Raw genomic sequence first — 17042 nt, 5'->3', positions numbered from 1 at the left:
GAAATTGCAGGTATGGAAGCAAAGTTTAGAATCAAAAGGCCTTAGAGTCAATGTAGCAAAGACCATAGTTCTAGTAAGTAGGAAGGCGAACTCATCACACACACCCTCAGGTAGGTGGTCCTGCTCGATCTGTAGAAAAGGTGTACATACGATGTACCCAGTGTAAGCTATAGACACATAACAAGTGCAGCAATATCAAAGGAAGATTAACCAGGAATATAGTTTTTGTGTGTGACAGATACACAGGAGCAATAAACACCATAGATGCTCAGAAAATAGATTCTATCACACTTCAGGGGGAGAAACTAGAAGTAGTTCATAGCTTCCACTACCAAGGTGACCAAATTAGTAGTGGGAGTGGATGCTCTGAGAGTGTTACCACTAGAATAAGAATAGCCTAGGCAAAGTTTAGAAAGCTCCTACCCCTACTGGTGACAAAGGGCCTCACGCTCAGAATGAAAGGTAGATTGTACGATGCATGTGTGTAAACTGCCATGTTTCACGGCAGTGGAACATGGGCTGTGACTGTGGAGGACATGCATAGGCTTGAAAGAAATGAAGCTAGCATGATCTGCTGGATGTATAATGTCAGTGTACACACACGACAGAGTGTAAGCGCCCTGAGAGAAATGTTGGACATAAGAAGCATCAGATGTGGCATGCAAAAGAGACGTTTGTGCTGGTATGGTCAGGTACTACAGATGGATGAGGAGAGCTGTGTGAAGAAGTGCCACTCCCAAACAATTGAAGGAATCTGGGGTAGATCCAGGAAGACATGGGATGAGGTAGGGAAGCATGACCTTCGGACATTGGGCCTCACAGAGCAATGACGAAAGACTGAGACCTCTGGAGATATGCTGTGACTGCGAATAAAGTGAGTTCATGGCTGTATCCTACACCAGTTTCACATAACCAGCCCCAGCCCATTCAAAAGTACCTTGGATCGTAAGGTGACCTGCTGTGCTTGAGGAGACCTATTGAGTCAAGTACATCAACATCAAAATGAAAATCAAATGGAAATTGTAGTTGTGATACCCGTATTGGTGGCACATAAAAAGCATTATCTGAACGGGGCCGATGCCAGTACCGCCTTGACTGGCTTCCGTGCTGGTGGCATGTAAAAAGCACCAACCGATCATGGCCGGTGCCAGCCTCCTCTGGCCCCTGTGCCGGTGGCATGTAAAAAGCACCCACTACAGTCACGGAGTGGTTGGCATTAGGAAGGGCATCCAGCCATAGAAACACTGCCAGATCAGACTGGAGCCTGGTGCAGCCTCCTGGCTTTCCAGACGCCATGGTAGCATGGAAAACGGATGTTAAACAATGATGATGATGATACACATACACACACACATATACATACAGATATATATATATATATACATATATATATATATATATATATATATATATATATATATATATAAAATTAGTGTATCTAAATTAGATATCTAAACTTATCAAATTTGTGTATAACAAATGAGGTGATCCCTAACAGGACACCTTACATGATAAACGTAACAGTCAACGTCCAAACCATGGTTAAAAGTAATTTCTAAGGGGATGAAAAATAAAAATATTTTCAATAATTACCACTTGTACCTAGGTTTTGAACATTAATGAACAAATAATTTGTTGCCAAACTTCTATAAAAAGTTACAAGATATCGTGTTGAATAAGATTCATGGATACTATGGGAGTATGGAAAAATAGACAATAAAATGATGATGATATACAGAAAAATAATATACAGCAAGCTAGAAAAAGAGAGATATATGTGTACTATGAGACAGGAGATGGGCTTAAAATTTAAGAGATATGAACATAATGAACTAACCCTCTGTCACTCAAATATGTTCACACACACACACCAATGCAAGCCATAACAATGGTAAATTATGAGAAAGATTATAAATGAACTTACTATTGTTGCTGATATCTAAACTTATCAAATTTGTCATGTGACCAATAATGACATCAATTTCATATGGTGGAGAAAAGCGCAATTCATTACCACTGAGGTCAAGATGCAACTGGTTCACATTGATATTACTGGAAATACCAAGAAGCAAAAGTCTGAAATAGAGAAAGCAAAAATAATTACATATATTTAAAAACATTCAATTCTTCCAGCTAACCAGAAACCTCTACTTCCCCTTTATCCACATCTCTCTTTTCTATCTGCAGCTACTTGCTTCAAATAGTTTGCAAGATTGAGAAAAATTATAATTCACTGAGTTGTAATTGATTGGTTTAATTTTGCTGGACATGTGCCCTCTTCCACCTGCTAAGCACTTGGAAAAAAATCATCTTTGCAGGTGCTGATAACAATCCTCAGCTACACACACACACACACACACACACACACACACACACACACACACACACACACACACTCTTCTTATTAAGTTCACAGCTTCGGAGACACTACACTCAATATAGGCACAATGAAAGGTAGGTCCACTGAGATTGTTGAAATGCTAGAGTAGAAGTGTGTAGATATGTGCTGAATGCAAGAATTAAGATGGAAAGGAGCCTCAGCTAGACTACTCATGAGCAAGGAATAAAGGTGCAAATTCTTTGGATGGGCAGCAGTAATGGGATGGGTGGTGTAGGCAATGGTTAGATGAGACAACTGAAATTGTCAAAGTGTGTGACAATAGTTAAGCTAAGACTAATCTTGGAAAAAGCAAGTAACATTTATTACTACTAAATTTGTGGTTCAGCTAAACTGGTAAATGAACCAATTTTACAAGGCTTTTTTGGAGATCACCTTAATAACGAATGATAATGATCATATGTTTGGTGACTTAAATGGACATGATAGACACCAACCAGATGAATTCCACTGAGTTGTGTGGAGCTTTGGTTCTAGAAATGAGAAGCGAACAAAGCTGCTGAAGTTCTGTGATGCAAATGACTTGTCTGTAACATGAACTTCAGGAAACCACACAGCTATCTGATCACATGCCAATCTGGAAGGCACATAAACCAGATTAGCTACATTCTCACCAGAAAATGGGATAGACAGATGCTTGTGAATGCTAAGTTCTTCCTGAATAAAGAATATACAAACCAACATAGGTTAGTAGCTGAAAGGACTCAGAGATGCAAACCAGTCTGGAAAAATAAGTTGTAGAAGCTCAAAGATCCAGTGGACAATGAGAAACTCAGAAAAGCACTATTTGAAGCATTTGATGAGAAGGAGCAGAAGATAGAGACAAAACCACAGATGACAACTGGAAATTCTTACAGGACAACCAAATCGGTGGATAGTGCAAAGTCCCAGCCAAACTGAGGGTGATATGATGGTTGGACGATGAGAGAGACAGAACCATGAAAGTGAAAAGACAAGCTTCAAAAGACTGGTAAAATAGAAATATCAGAAAATTATATCAGGTAGCTATAGGAGAAGTTGGGTGACAAGTGCAGATAGCAGAAAGTAAGAGGTTTGCCTATATTCTACAGTATGAAGATGTTCTGAACTGCAAGATAGTGCATCAGGATTAATGATGAGTGTGGCAATGAATTTAGTGTAAAGGTAGGTCAGACGGACTTAATTCCTAGTCACCACCTATTCATCATAGTCCTCCGGACCATTACAGAGGAATTTAAGACTATTTACTATGAGAACTACAATATGCTAATGACCTCTTTCTTACAGCAGAATGCTTGATAGAATTAGAGAAGACATTTGAGGTGGAATCAAAGGACCTTATAGTTAATTTAGCAGGAGCAAAAGTTCTAGTAAGCTAGAATCTATAACCCTGCTTGATATAGAGAAAAGGGACAGAAATATATAAAGTGTACTCAGTGCAAACTATGAACACAGTGGAATTGTAAGAATATTGAAGTAGACTTTATATGTGGTAGATGTGCCAGAGCAATAAACTCTAAGAACATTTTCTGAAATGCCCAGGAAGATTCCTAAAAGTTTCTGTTATCTGAGTGATCTATTGCTAGGTCCTAATCCATGTTATGGATGTTAAAGCCTATATTTCAGAAAAGACTGTCAAAAATGTTAGTTGTCAAAAATTTAGACACAAAAGTTCACACTGCAGAATTAAAATATGAAGGTCAAATGTAAAAAATTCTAAAGTGCTCTCAGCAGAAAGTAAAATTGACTCTCAAATAAGGAAATTTGTACACGTAAACGTAAACAAAGCAAATATTACAACTGGATACCTGTAGAGACATTTCAATCATTAACACCAACACATGGAAGAAAATAGGGAAACCTATATTAAGGAAAACAGCAAAAACTGCACGTGGTATGATGGGTGACAAACTACACCTTGTAGGTGAAATGTGGAATGATGTCACATTTTGAGGAAAATCTTGCAAGGCGAAAGTTTTTCATATAAAGAACACTACCAATTTGTTTGGTACCAACTGGTTGGAATTATTTGATTTATGGGTTCTCCCCATAAGGCCCTCTAAAAATAAGCCATCTGAGGAATTGAAGAGAAAATTTAAAAAGTTGTTTCCTCAAGTACTGTCAGATGAGCTAGGTCTATGTAAAAAGACTGAAGCGTGTTTTCAATTAAAGGAGAACGCTGTGCCAGTATTCAAATCTAATAGAAAAGTACCATTTGCTGCAATAAAAAATGTAGATGAAGAGTTAGACAGACTCGAATTATCAAAAAAATGGATTACTCTAAATAGGCAGCACCTATTGTGTGTATATAAAAAAAAATTAACAAAATTAGGCTGTGTGCTGATTTTTCTAGGAGTCTGAATGACAGTTTAAAAGACATGTCTCTATCCACTTCCTACTTCAGAGGATATTTTTGCAAAATTAAATGGTGGCAAAATATTCTTGAAATTGGATTTGTCTGAGGTGTATCTGCGAATAAAGGTTGATGAGGGATGCTCAAAACTTCTAACAGTAAATACACACAGAGGATTGTACAAATATAATAGATTGCCCTTTGGCCTGAAGGTTGCACCTGCAATATTTCAACAGGTTATGGATGCAATGTTGGTGGACTGTCAATTCGCAATTCCATACCTTGATGACATATTGATTAAAAATAATTCGCATGACCAGCATGTTGAGCATATAAAAGCTGTGTTTGAAAAAATAAGAGACTACAGATTCACTCTGAGTGAAGAGAAATGTGAGTTCTTTTTGCCAAAAATCAAATACTTAAGGCAAATTATTGATAAAAATAGATGTCCTGACCTGTTGAGGGCAGACACAATTAAAGATATGCCTCCCCACAAAACATTGCAACCTTTCCTTGGGCTTGTCAATTACTATCAAAATTACATTCTTAACATGCATAAATTGAGAGCACCATTAAACAATTTACTGAAAAAAAGAAGTAAAATGGAATTGGTCGGTAAAGTGTCAAAACACGTTTGAAGAGATAAAAAAATTCTGATTTGGCACTAGTGCATTTCAACCCTGAAATAGACATTGTCGTGGCTTCGGAAGCTTAGAATTATGGAATAGGAGCAGTCTTGCTACACAAATATAAAGATGGAAATGTGAAGCTAGTAGTTCATGCTTCATGTCCACAGATAGCAGCAGAAAACAAGTATAACCAGATAGAGAAGGAGGCTCTATCGATTATTTTTGTAGTAAAAAAATTTCACAACTTTCTACATGGTAGAAGTATGTTACAACTGACCATCGACCATTACTATCAAAAAAAGGACTGCCTACCCATACAGCGAACTGACTACAATGCTGTGGTACAATATTGCTAAACTGCAATTTTGAAATCCAGTATATTCCGTTGAAAAAAATATTGGTCATACAGACTGTTTATTGAGACTAATTCCCAAGAATGCAGAACTGATAGAAGATACAGTGACAAGCCTCATTGTAGTCAGAAAATGAAATCAAAAGTATTATGTGTAATGTTATTCACGAACTGCCAGTGATAGTGCGTGATATAAAAATGAAATCTGCAGAGGATAATTACATTACAAGAATGAAAGAAATGTTGAAAAATAAGCAAAATAAAAATACAAATTTGAATAATTTTTTACTAAGTGACAATGTTTTAATGTATGCACAAAGAGTGGTAGTACCAACTGCACTATAGAAATAAGTATTGCAGGAATTCCACAGTGGACACCCGGGAATATTGAGAATGACAGCTTTAATGAGGATCTATGTATATTGGCTGACAATTGACTGGGACATTGAAAATTGTGTAAAATCATGTGGAAGTTGTGCACCGGCAGCCAAAGCATCACTAGTGAAATACCAATTGTGGCCTGAGATGGATAGTGTGTGGTCCAGGGTACCTATCAACTGCGCTGGACTGGTGAATGGCACATACTAACTAATGGTTGTTGATAGTGGTACAAAGTGGCCAGAGGTATGCAGGTGTAATAAACCAACCGCAAAAACAACAAAAATGTTCCTATATGAATTATTTGCCCAAAATGGTGTTCTAAACACATTAGTATCACATAATGGAACACAATTTACAGGTCATGAATTCAAAAATTTTTAGAAAATACATACGATAAAGCATAGTTTTACCCTGCCCTACCAACCGTCAAACAGACAGAAAGTTTCGTTGATACTTTCAAGCAAGCATTAAAAAAAGCAAGGAATGACGTAGGTAATGACAAGGTGCTAACGAAATACTTGAGGGTATATGGAGTAACATTCAATCTGAATACCAGTTCAGGAAAGTCTCTGGCAGAGTTAACATTCATGCAAAAAATAAAATTGATCTTCAATAAATTGTTAGGAAAAAAGGAAATACAGAAAATGCAAGAACACATTTTGAAGGAGGAAATAAGGAGGATCGTTTTGTAACTAAAAGATTAGGAAACATTATGTACATGATTAAAGGACAATGTTTGGAACAGAAGAGACACCTAAACCAATTAAATACGAGAAATACTGAAAAATGAAAGGAAATACCAATGGAATTCTGCTATGACATATTTGAGGTGCCACCACCAAAAGAGATTGAGCCTTGTAGAAGCAGTAGTAGAAAATGGAAACAGACAGTACACTTAGAAATAATGTCAAAATGAAAAAGATACTAAATTTTCTACAGACAAAAAGAAAAAGAGGGAGTGGTGCTGGAAAAAGAAAAAAGAAAAGAAATTTCACTTCTTACGGAAGGCGTAGAAGTGGCTATGTGGTAAGTAGCTTGCTTACCAACCACATGGTTCCAGGTTCAGTCCCATTGCGTGGCACCTTGGGCAAGTGTCTTCTACTATAGCCATAGGCCGACTAAAGCCTTGTGAGTAGATTTGGTAGACGGAAACTGAAAGAAGCCCGTCATATATATGCATATATATGTGTGTGTGTGTGTGTGTGTGTGTGTGTGTGTGTATGTTTGTGTATCTGTGTTTGTCCCCCCCAACATCGCTTGACAACCGATGCTGGTGTGTTTATGTCCCCGTAACTTAGCGGTTCGGCAAAAGAGACTGATAGAATAAGTACTAGGCTTACAAAGAATAAGTCCTGGGGTCAATTTGCTCGACTAAAGGCGGTGCTCCAGCATGGCTTCAGTCAAATGACTGAAACAATAAAAGAGTAAGTCAAAATCTCAAAATGGGAGATGTTGTGATGAGAGTCATGACGTCCCCTTACTAGAAATAGACTGGACTGAGCAATTATAAATAGTAGTGGTTGGGGTGGAGTTTGTGTGTTAGTTCAAGTTGACTTTGCAGTAAAATCGGATGGTATCAGTTGGTTAGTTTGTTTAGAATATTGATTGTTGGTTCATGAAGAGATTGTGGGATCATTGCGTTATTGTGGCTGCATTGTTATCTTGTTTATTGTTACAACACTGATACAGTGTATCTAAACCATCTGTAACAATATTGTGGCAGTACCACAACACTGGAGATAGAGGATACAACAGAATGATGGCAGATAAGAGAGGTATTTAGAACAGGGTATAACAGAATGGAGAGAGAAAGAGATCAGTGGCTGAAGGAATAGGAAAGAGATGATTGGTTGAAATAGTGTTGGCAGAAATGGAAGTAGTTGGTGGTGGGGAAGACCATGAGGAGATTGGATGTAATACATGCCAATTTTTCTCTGAGGTGAGTACAGTAGTCAAGAAGTACCATAAATGGGGGGAAAGATGAAAATTGAGAGGAATGCTTGATGTGTCAGAGAAAGGGTGAGAGTGAAGACAGGGCCTCACATGTACAAGCATAACAAAGTGGATTTTAGAATATCATTTTTGCTGTAATGGATGGATCTTTGCAAGCACAGCAAAATACCAATCATCTCAGTCTTTTGTCATCTCTTCTGTAAAGCTCAGCATCTTGAGATCAGCTTTTAATACTTCCTGGATGTCCCTCCTTCATGAGTTCTATCCAATTTAAGCAATCAGCACTTCTTCACACAACTGTCTTCATCCATATGCAGGCAAAAGAGTGATGGGGATATGTTTGTTAAGATGAGGTATTGGGGAAGGCTTGACAAATATAGATTGGGTGGAGAGGCAGGGCCCAGTTAGTGTATAGACATAAACTTAATGCGGTTAGGACCTCACACCCTGACAGCTGTGCCTTCTTGAACACAGTGAATTGCTTATCATCCCAGTACTCTGTGTTTCTTCTATGAGGATCCATATCTTGGGATTAGCTCTCACTACTTTGTCCCATGTCTCCCAAGATTTTCCTTTTCTATAATTTCTATACACATTTAGCAATTAGCAGGTCATTTCTCCACCATGAATATCACATGACCACACCAGTGCATACATCTGATTTCCTATGTCCACTTTTTCTCTCAACACATTTGTACTTATGTCATACATGCACACTTATGTTGCAAATCTAATGAAGCATGCTAGCTTCACTCCTTTCTAGATGTCATATACCCTATGCATTTAAGTATGTATGGTTAACTTTATAGGAGTGTGAGAGGAGTATGACAGGAAAAAGTTGACAAGTAACAGTACAGAAATGGGGTACAGAGCAGAGTATAATAAACCTGTAGATAGATGAGGACAGAGGGAGTGAGAGAGATATATATGAAGGTTACAAGTACACAGTTGTGACTTTAGTGACTGGAGGACAAAAATGGCAGGGCATTCTCAGCAAATATAAGGTGTAGAGAATGATAGCAGATATAAAGTGTTAAAAATGAGGTTAAAGATGATGTAACTCACAGGAGAGGGAGAGATACCTGGATACACAAAAAGAGATGAGCAATGGAAATAAAATGGAATAGATGATATTGAGACTGAGGGATGTTAAAAGAAACAGTTCTAGAGAGAGAGAAGGAGGAAACTAGTTGGACAAAAAGGAAGAAATATGTGCAGACTCCACTATCAAATAATCACACCAAACGGATAGGTGTAATGAAGAGATTTTAGGAAGATGGGAGGTGGGGAAAGCTTGATAAGGACAGATGGGCACAAGAGCAGGACCTGGTGAGACATAAACCAAATACTTTTAGGACCTTACTTAAGTGGTGATGGCTGAGTTTTTTCAAGCACAGTGAAATGCCAATCACCTCCATCATTTGTCATCTCCACTGTGAGATTAGCCTTCACTGCTTCATTCCATCTCATCCTGGGTCACCCCATTCCACAAGCTCCATCCACTCTAAGCAATTGGCATTTCTTTATATGACTGTCCTCATCCTCAGGTGACGTGCATGTACCAGTGAAGTCTTTGTTCTCGCATACTACATCTGATTCCTCTTATGCCCAATCTTTTTCTCAGTATATTTATACTATGACATTCATGCACACTTACACTGCACATCCACCAGAGCAAGCTAGCTTCATTTCTTTCCAGTCTTCTCATGTTCTCTGCATTCAGGGCCAACATCTCTCTATTATACAGCATTACTGTTCCCATACAAGCATCATACAATGTGCCTTTCACTCTGATAAAAAGATATTTTGTTATCAACAAAAGTAATAACTCCTTGAACTTTCTCCATCCTGTTCTTATTCTAGCAATTACATTTTCAGAACATCCTTCTCCACTGCTAATTAGATCACCTAGACAGCAAAAACTATCTACTGCCACCAGGGAGTCTCTTGGGCATTTCAGAGAATCTATTTCCAGTGATTTTAGTCTTTATTGCTCTGGTACATCTTCCTCAAACAAAGTCTACTTTCTCTGTTCATTTTTATGTGATTCCACAGCAACTCATGTGTCCAGAGCTTGCACTTGGGTACACCATACAGAATTTCTTAACTTCACATTTCAGACATATTGAGTAGGGCCATTTTCTTGAAAGGAATAAAGTCTGGTCTGTTTTCCTGCTAACTAGAACTTTAGTTTTTGCTAAGTTAGCTTTAAGGCACTTTTGATTACAGAATTCCAAACCTGGAATTTTTTTTCTCATTCTAACTATAGATTATACTATAAGAATGAGGTCATCAGTATATAGCAGTTCCCAAGGGTAACACATCATAAATTCCTCTGCTATGACCTGGAAGACTATGATGAATAGGAAAGGATTAAGAAGCAAGCCTTTGTGTACTAGTAACAGCATACTAATTCATTGCTAACACTCACTTTACTGACAGTATTTCTCTACATGGCTTGTAAATCTCACAAATCACTCATCAACATCTTGATTCCTCAGAGACCATCTGATGACAGGGGAAGTGACTCTCATAAGTATCACCAAGAGCTCACTCCCAGTTGTAACCGTTGAGACCTTGAAACTTGCCCACTTGACTAGGTGTGTATGATAAACTCCATCATATATGAGGCAGAGGTCACAGCAATGCTTCAAGATAACCTAACTAGAAAGAAAAATTACATCAGACTATGTGAAGGTGATTTCAAAAGATGTTATGCAAACCACTTTTCTTTCCGGCACATCCACAAAAGTAAACTGCACACCACATACAATCAGGTGGAGAATTGTAGAGAAATCCATGGCATATGTTAACAGATCTAAGAAATACAACTCATGCATAGCTGAAAGATCACATATCCTTTTGATATCAAGAATTCCGCCACACTGCTTAATTCCAGATCCAAAATTTTCAGCAAATGCAAACACATTGAAAAATTTCTTTTGGCAAACTGAAGGACGCTCCCTCTCCTGATTGAGCCAGACTTTGGACCAGTGGAATTGTTTTATTCTATAACAATTAACTTAATTATGGCTTTATAGTCAAAGGGGACATAGCTCTAATTTTCTTTCTTTTCTTTCTTCTCCATTTTTATTCACCCTTCAAATTTTTGCATCTAACTTGTCATTTTTTCTTGTGATTTCTCTTGTACTAGCATCCTGATTTGCAAACTGAATAGACCATGTGCTCAGAATACACCAAAACAACATCTGCAGCTGAGGAAAGAAACCAGTCATTATCTCACCCAAGTTTGTGACAACGAAATCAACAACAGAATTAAGATAGCTAAAGAACTTAAAGAGAAGTATGAAATATGAGCTATTACAGACCTCTCCCAAAGGAGCAGTGGTAAAATTTATTTATTAGAAAAACAAGATAAAAAAACTGCACCAGTTTACTGAGAAGATTGCACATGGGTATTTGGCACAAAAAAACACAAACCATAGATGGGATTGATCAATTCAAAACTTGGTATGGAGTACCAACAAGTTTATGACATCCCACTTTGAAGGATACCTCCATGCAATTCAAAAACAAGAGATTCCTGCTTAGTACCTACAGCATAAAAAACAGAAAATGCTGACTGACAACAAATATAGGATGTGCAAGATCAGGACGAAGACAACAACTACATTTTTGCCAACTGTGAGAGACTGTCCTCCAGATATTATCCATCTTCTCATAAGCCATGATGCACTGGTCAGAACAGTCTGGAACAGGATAACAAAAAAGAAAACCTAGATATGAAGTTGGTCAAAAGAATATTGGTGGAACTTAAAAATTAAAGCAGCCACCAAGTTAAAACACAACTACCCAGGTAATGTTGTGAGGGACCACAAGGAAAAGATATGTTCTGTAGTGGAAATCAGCTACTCTCTGGACATGAATGCAGTTAGAAAGATACAAGAGAATGAGGACATCTACGAGCCATTGATAAGAAGTTTTCAAATCCAGTACCCATGATACTCTTTCAGCTTCATATTTATCATTATTGGAGCAACAGGATACATACCAACCCGTCTGATGCAAAGTATGGCAGAACTTGGGACCTTGTGGAGAGAGTGAAAATCCTTAATTCATATATGACAAATGATCACAATATCTGGGACTATAAAAATCTGCAAGACCTTTTTAACATTTAAAGGATGATGAATAAAACAAGATGCTTTCTTTCACAACCTTGCAACCAAGCAGGTGGCTGGTTGAAATTTATCCTAAATTAAAACAATAAAGAGAAAGAAAAATACCATATGTGTGTGTGTATGTATGAGGGATGGCTGATCAAGATATTCTCCTGGAATGTGACCAAATGAGGTTTATTTTTCAACATAGTCCCTCTTACATTCCACACACTTCTTTCATCAGTCTTGCAGTGCTTGGATCCCATTAGTGAAGAAGCTTTTATCTTGTTGGTCAAAACAGTCATCAATAGCAGATATGACATCATCATCACTGTGATATTGGTTCCCAGCCAAGTGTTTTCCCATGCTGGGACACAGATGACAATCAGATTGGGAAAAATCAGGGGAATTGAGAGGGCGATCAACTAGTTCAAAGTCACAATCGTGAACAACAGCCTTTGAAACCAAAGACTTATGTACTGATGAAATAAAGACTCCTTTTGTCAGTTTTCCTGGGCATTTGGTCTCCATAACCTTTTTTTATAACTTCCTCAGGAAGTTGGCATAGTATTCTCTATTGATGGTGTGGTCCTTTTGAATGTAGTCAATAAACACAATGCCTTTTGCAGCCTAAAAAACTGAGGCCATCACCTTCCCTGCAGATAAAAAGACCTTAGTCTTCTTTGAAGCAAGTGAGGAGGGATGTTTCCACTGCATGGATTGTTTCTGGCTCAAAGTGATGAACCCAATACTCTTCCTGGGTTAGAAAAAATTTGGGAAACCAGCTGGAATTGCCTCAAGTAATGTCAGATTTTTCTCATGATGTGATCAGCTCTTTTTCTACGATATTTGATAAACATCATGATGTCAAATCTTGTCCTTTTCCAAGACAAATCACTACAAGTTACTTTTAAAATCTTTGAACAGTCACATGTCAGTTTACCTGGTAAGAAAGAATTTAGTTATTAATAAGAAGAACTGACATGAATGCATGCAGGATTTCACAGTTCTAGCATCAGTTTCATAGTCAGCCTTTGAACTTTTCAGCCCACCCTGATATGTTTATATTTTTGGTGAGATCTACACTAAATAATGAAAGTATTCAACTCAATGGAATGTTTCCCATGTGCTTTTATATCATACCCCGATAATAAAGTTTGTTACATTTAATATTTTCATCTTCAAAATAGATTTTCCATTAACCATATGTGTGCTACCTGTAATGTATGCAACCAAGTCTGAATGATTGGTAGCAAATGCATAACAGAAAAGGAAGGGAAGAGTATATGGATCCAAGTATAAGAGATTTGTAGACTAACAAAATACCTAGATATTAATTTCAATGAAGATGAAAGGAATTTGATTTAACTAGGTAGAAGAGACTGACCAGGATTTCTCAAGCACAAGAATAGGTTTTCAGCTGAGACTCCAGAGCAAAAGTACAAGAGACTGAACAAGATTTTTCAGTATTGAGGAGTTCCATTACAAGCACTTCTGAAATATATCATTTCAACAAGTACCAAAGTCTCTACAACCATTGGTTGTATCATTAGTCCATCATTACAACCATCATGAAGTTATCTTATTGCAATCTCATCACAGTAGTGTCATAGCAAACACCACTTAGTTGTTTCAATAAAATCAACATCATCATCATCATCATTTGACAGCTGGACAGCTGCATACATAGTGTAAGTTGACTTGTAACCAAGTAAGACAGCTTCTTAAACCCATTTCAGTCTAATAAACATCTTAAGTTTGGTCTCCCAATCACTGATGTCATCACATTTGGCTCCTAAGACCTCACACTGACCATAAGTCAGCCTTCCAGCAACAACCTGACCATATGAACATTGGGAAATAGTTCACTGGCCAATCCATACACTCTGCTACATGAGATAACATGATGGATATCACATCGGTAGATTGGGCATCTCCATGGCAACACTTGTGACTAAGTAGGCCAGTCTTTGAGAAGCTGACATGATCACACTGATTACATGAAAGACACTCTTTCATGCCCTTCTCAGTGAGAGTTCATATCCTCCATATATTTATCAGTACATTTAAAGTCAGTGTATGCAACTCTGTTGCTCTCAATTTCTTTAACACCAGTGGCAATAAGATTCCTATACAGCTTCCTATCAGATGCAAGACCTTCTCAGATGTCAATGTTGATATTGATCTTTGTAAGTGTGTCCTGAAGACTGTCTTTCAAATGCTTTCATGGTTTGCACTGGGGATATTTTCCTTGCTCCAGCTCACCATAAACCACATATTTTGGCATGTAGATGTCCTCTAAATGGATAGGATAACAAGACTATGTAATTTGGTATTTTATAATTATGGAGTAGATATTCATCGTTTTTGACAGCTGCACTACCCTTGTTCAGGCACATGAAATTGCCACGAGATAAGGACATTATGCAAGCATAACTGGTGAAATCACTCAAGACATTGATTATCTATCAGTGTTTCATCAATAATACGAAAACCTTTGACAAAGTATGTAGCCTAACTCTTTGAGATGTCCTTCTCAAGTTGGAGTGTCTAGAAAAGTTCACAGGGCTTATTTTGATTTCTTCATGACAACATCAAAGCATGGGTTTGTGTCTCAGTTGAATCTGGTGTTAAATAGGGTGACCTCCTGGCTCCTATTTTGCTTGTCATCTTCTCTGCTATTGTTATCTTGCAAGCTTTTGTGCATAGTGATGCTGGTGTCTACATCAATTACCATGCAGCAGGAAAGTTTTTCAGTGTCTGTTGTTTTCCTGCAGTAATGAAAACTTCCATGGCTCTCATTTATGATCTCCTTCAGGCTGATGACTGCAATATTGTAACCCACACTGAAGAAGAACTGCAGCTCCAGATGGACTGCTTTTCAGTTGTATGTGTTGTGCTTGGCTTACATTCTCTTAAGAAAAATGTAGTCATGATACAACCACCAAGCAAGTCATATATCCTATCATACATATCAAGGGTATAACGATAGAAGTTGTGTTTACATTTGTCTATCTTGGTAGCACACTATCTAGATTTAATACACTTGGTGAGGAGGACCATTATAGACTTTCTAAACCCCATGATATATTTGGATAGCTTGAATTGAGGCTCTGGTTGCAATCAGACATCAAAACAGCACCTAAAGTTAAGATCTATCAATCATGTGTCTTAACTGTGCTTGTGTCATATTGCTGTGCAAGATATCACAGAAATGTCATCAAAGTATTAACCCCCACTCCAATGTGATATGATGCTGTTGCTAAAGCAATTTAAAATTCCACTCCAATAGTGACTGTCCTGGTGAGAGTCCCCCTGTTATTGAATACATACATAAACATCAATACAAGGAATATTGATGGAACATTCCCATAAACACTTTTACTAAGTGCAAACATAAAAGGTTGGATACCATTGTTTTAGACAAACAAGAAAAAGTATGTACTCTCCATAGAGATCACCTTCCTTGTTGATATGAATATCTCTTTAAAAAAATCAAAGAGGATAACTATGGGCAACTGCTTTAAAACTTCAGCTTCTATACTCAGATAATTAATTCACATTTCCATCAACAATAATTGGTGCACTTGGTTTTTTTTAACAATTGGAAAAGGTAGAGTTTTCAGAAAAAGAAATCAACCAGCTGACACAAACATTACAGAACAGAAAAATAATGCAAGACTTTTCTCAAGTTTGAAACGTAACTTTGTTTTTATCTACATTCCAATGATGAAGCTCTGTATCTTTGTCAAAAACCAGCTCTTTCCTTCCAGGGAGACTCAAAATCATTAAAAACAGAAAAGAAGAAAACGAACAAACATGCATATATACATGTACTGATGCACTCATCCACATCCACACATACATATACAATGCATTACTTTTGAGTAATGCCATTACTTGATTGTTCTCTTGAACATGAACAACACAGATGTGGCTTTTCAGTCTTGCCACAGACTTACATTCTTTTCTACAAATGTGGCAATGATGAGCACTTCATGCAGGAGATGTCACAATATTGTGTTGGTGAACCTTCAAATCATGTTTCAGTTCATGATTCTCATTTCTTTAACACTCTCTTAAAGTAGAGATGTGGTATAATTCATAGTAAACAACTTTCTTCTCTCTCCCTCTGAGAGTGTGTGTTTTTAATCCTCTGATGACTTCTAAAGTCTGCTTTATTTAAACACACCCACACTCGTTACATGTTAGACTTGGCTCTGCACCAACATACTCAAGCAAATTTACACCGAGGCACTTATGAAAATTTTTCTTAAGCTGTTCATGCTTGATATGATTTTGTCTGAATTTCATCCTTACATCTTGCACTGCTTTCTTCCACAATGAATGATTTAAAGCAGTTTTTCCATCCGTTTTCCAAGAGTCTTACCTTCTCCAGTATATGTTTGATGTAGTCCTTATATCTTAATTTCAGTTTGTGCAATGGTCTTTAACTCTTGGATAATTCACATTATAGAAATTGCTTAGAGATCTGATCATTTTTCATCCTGACTACATAATCACTCCATTATAACCAATGCTGTACTAGAGACTATATATACTGGTAGACTGAATGTGTCAGAGGACTTCAACATCGCATACATACATTTACCATTGTCATTTTACATACACAGTATATAAATATTATGGAAAAAATAATTCAGCAGATTTATATATAATGTGCCTTGTGTCAAGCAATCTTTCAGACTCAATACATATGACTGGTCTTATTTGAAACACAAAACAACTATGTGTATTGAGCCTGAAAGATTGCTTGGAGATACAAGGCATGTTAAATAAATCTGCTGAATTATTGTTTCCAAGGCATGAAACTGTAAGTAGCTCATTTTTAAATACAATGTATATTAAATGATAT

General features: G+C 37.3%; 1 protein-coding gene across 2 annotated transcripts in view; it reads right to left on the bottom strand.

Moving 5' to 3' along the window:
- LOC106880055 (F-actin-uncapping protein LRRC16A) overlaps nt 1–17042 on the bottom strand; it is a 547921-nt gene that overhangs the window by 374730 nt on the left and 156149 nt on the right. For both annotated transcript variants that reach the window (XM_089356189.1, XM_089356195.1), the window contains exon 12: nt 1925–2076. In XM_089356189.1, the coding sequence (XP_089212315.1) occupies nt 1925–2076 (152 nt within the window). The remainder of the gene's footprint in view (nt 1–1924; nt 2077–17042) is intronic.

This window comes from Octopus bimaculoides, chromosome 1 (assembly GCF_046866305.1).
Source record: "Octopus bimaculoides isolate indiv1 chromosome 1, ASM4686630v1, whole genome shotgun sequence".
In the NCBI taxonomy this organism is placed as follows: domain Eukaryota; kingdom Metazoa; phylum Mollusca; class Cephalopoda; order Octopoda; family Octopodidae; genus Octopus; species Octopus bimaculoides.
The sequence above is the reverse complement of the archived record's forward strand: the minus strand, read 5'-3'. Positions and strand labels throughout refer to the sequence as shown.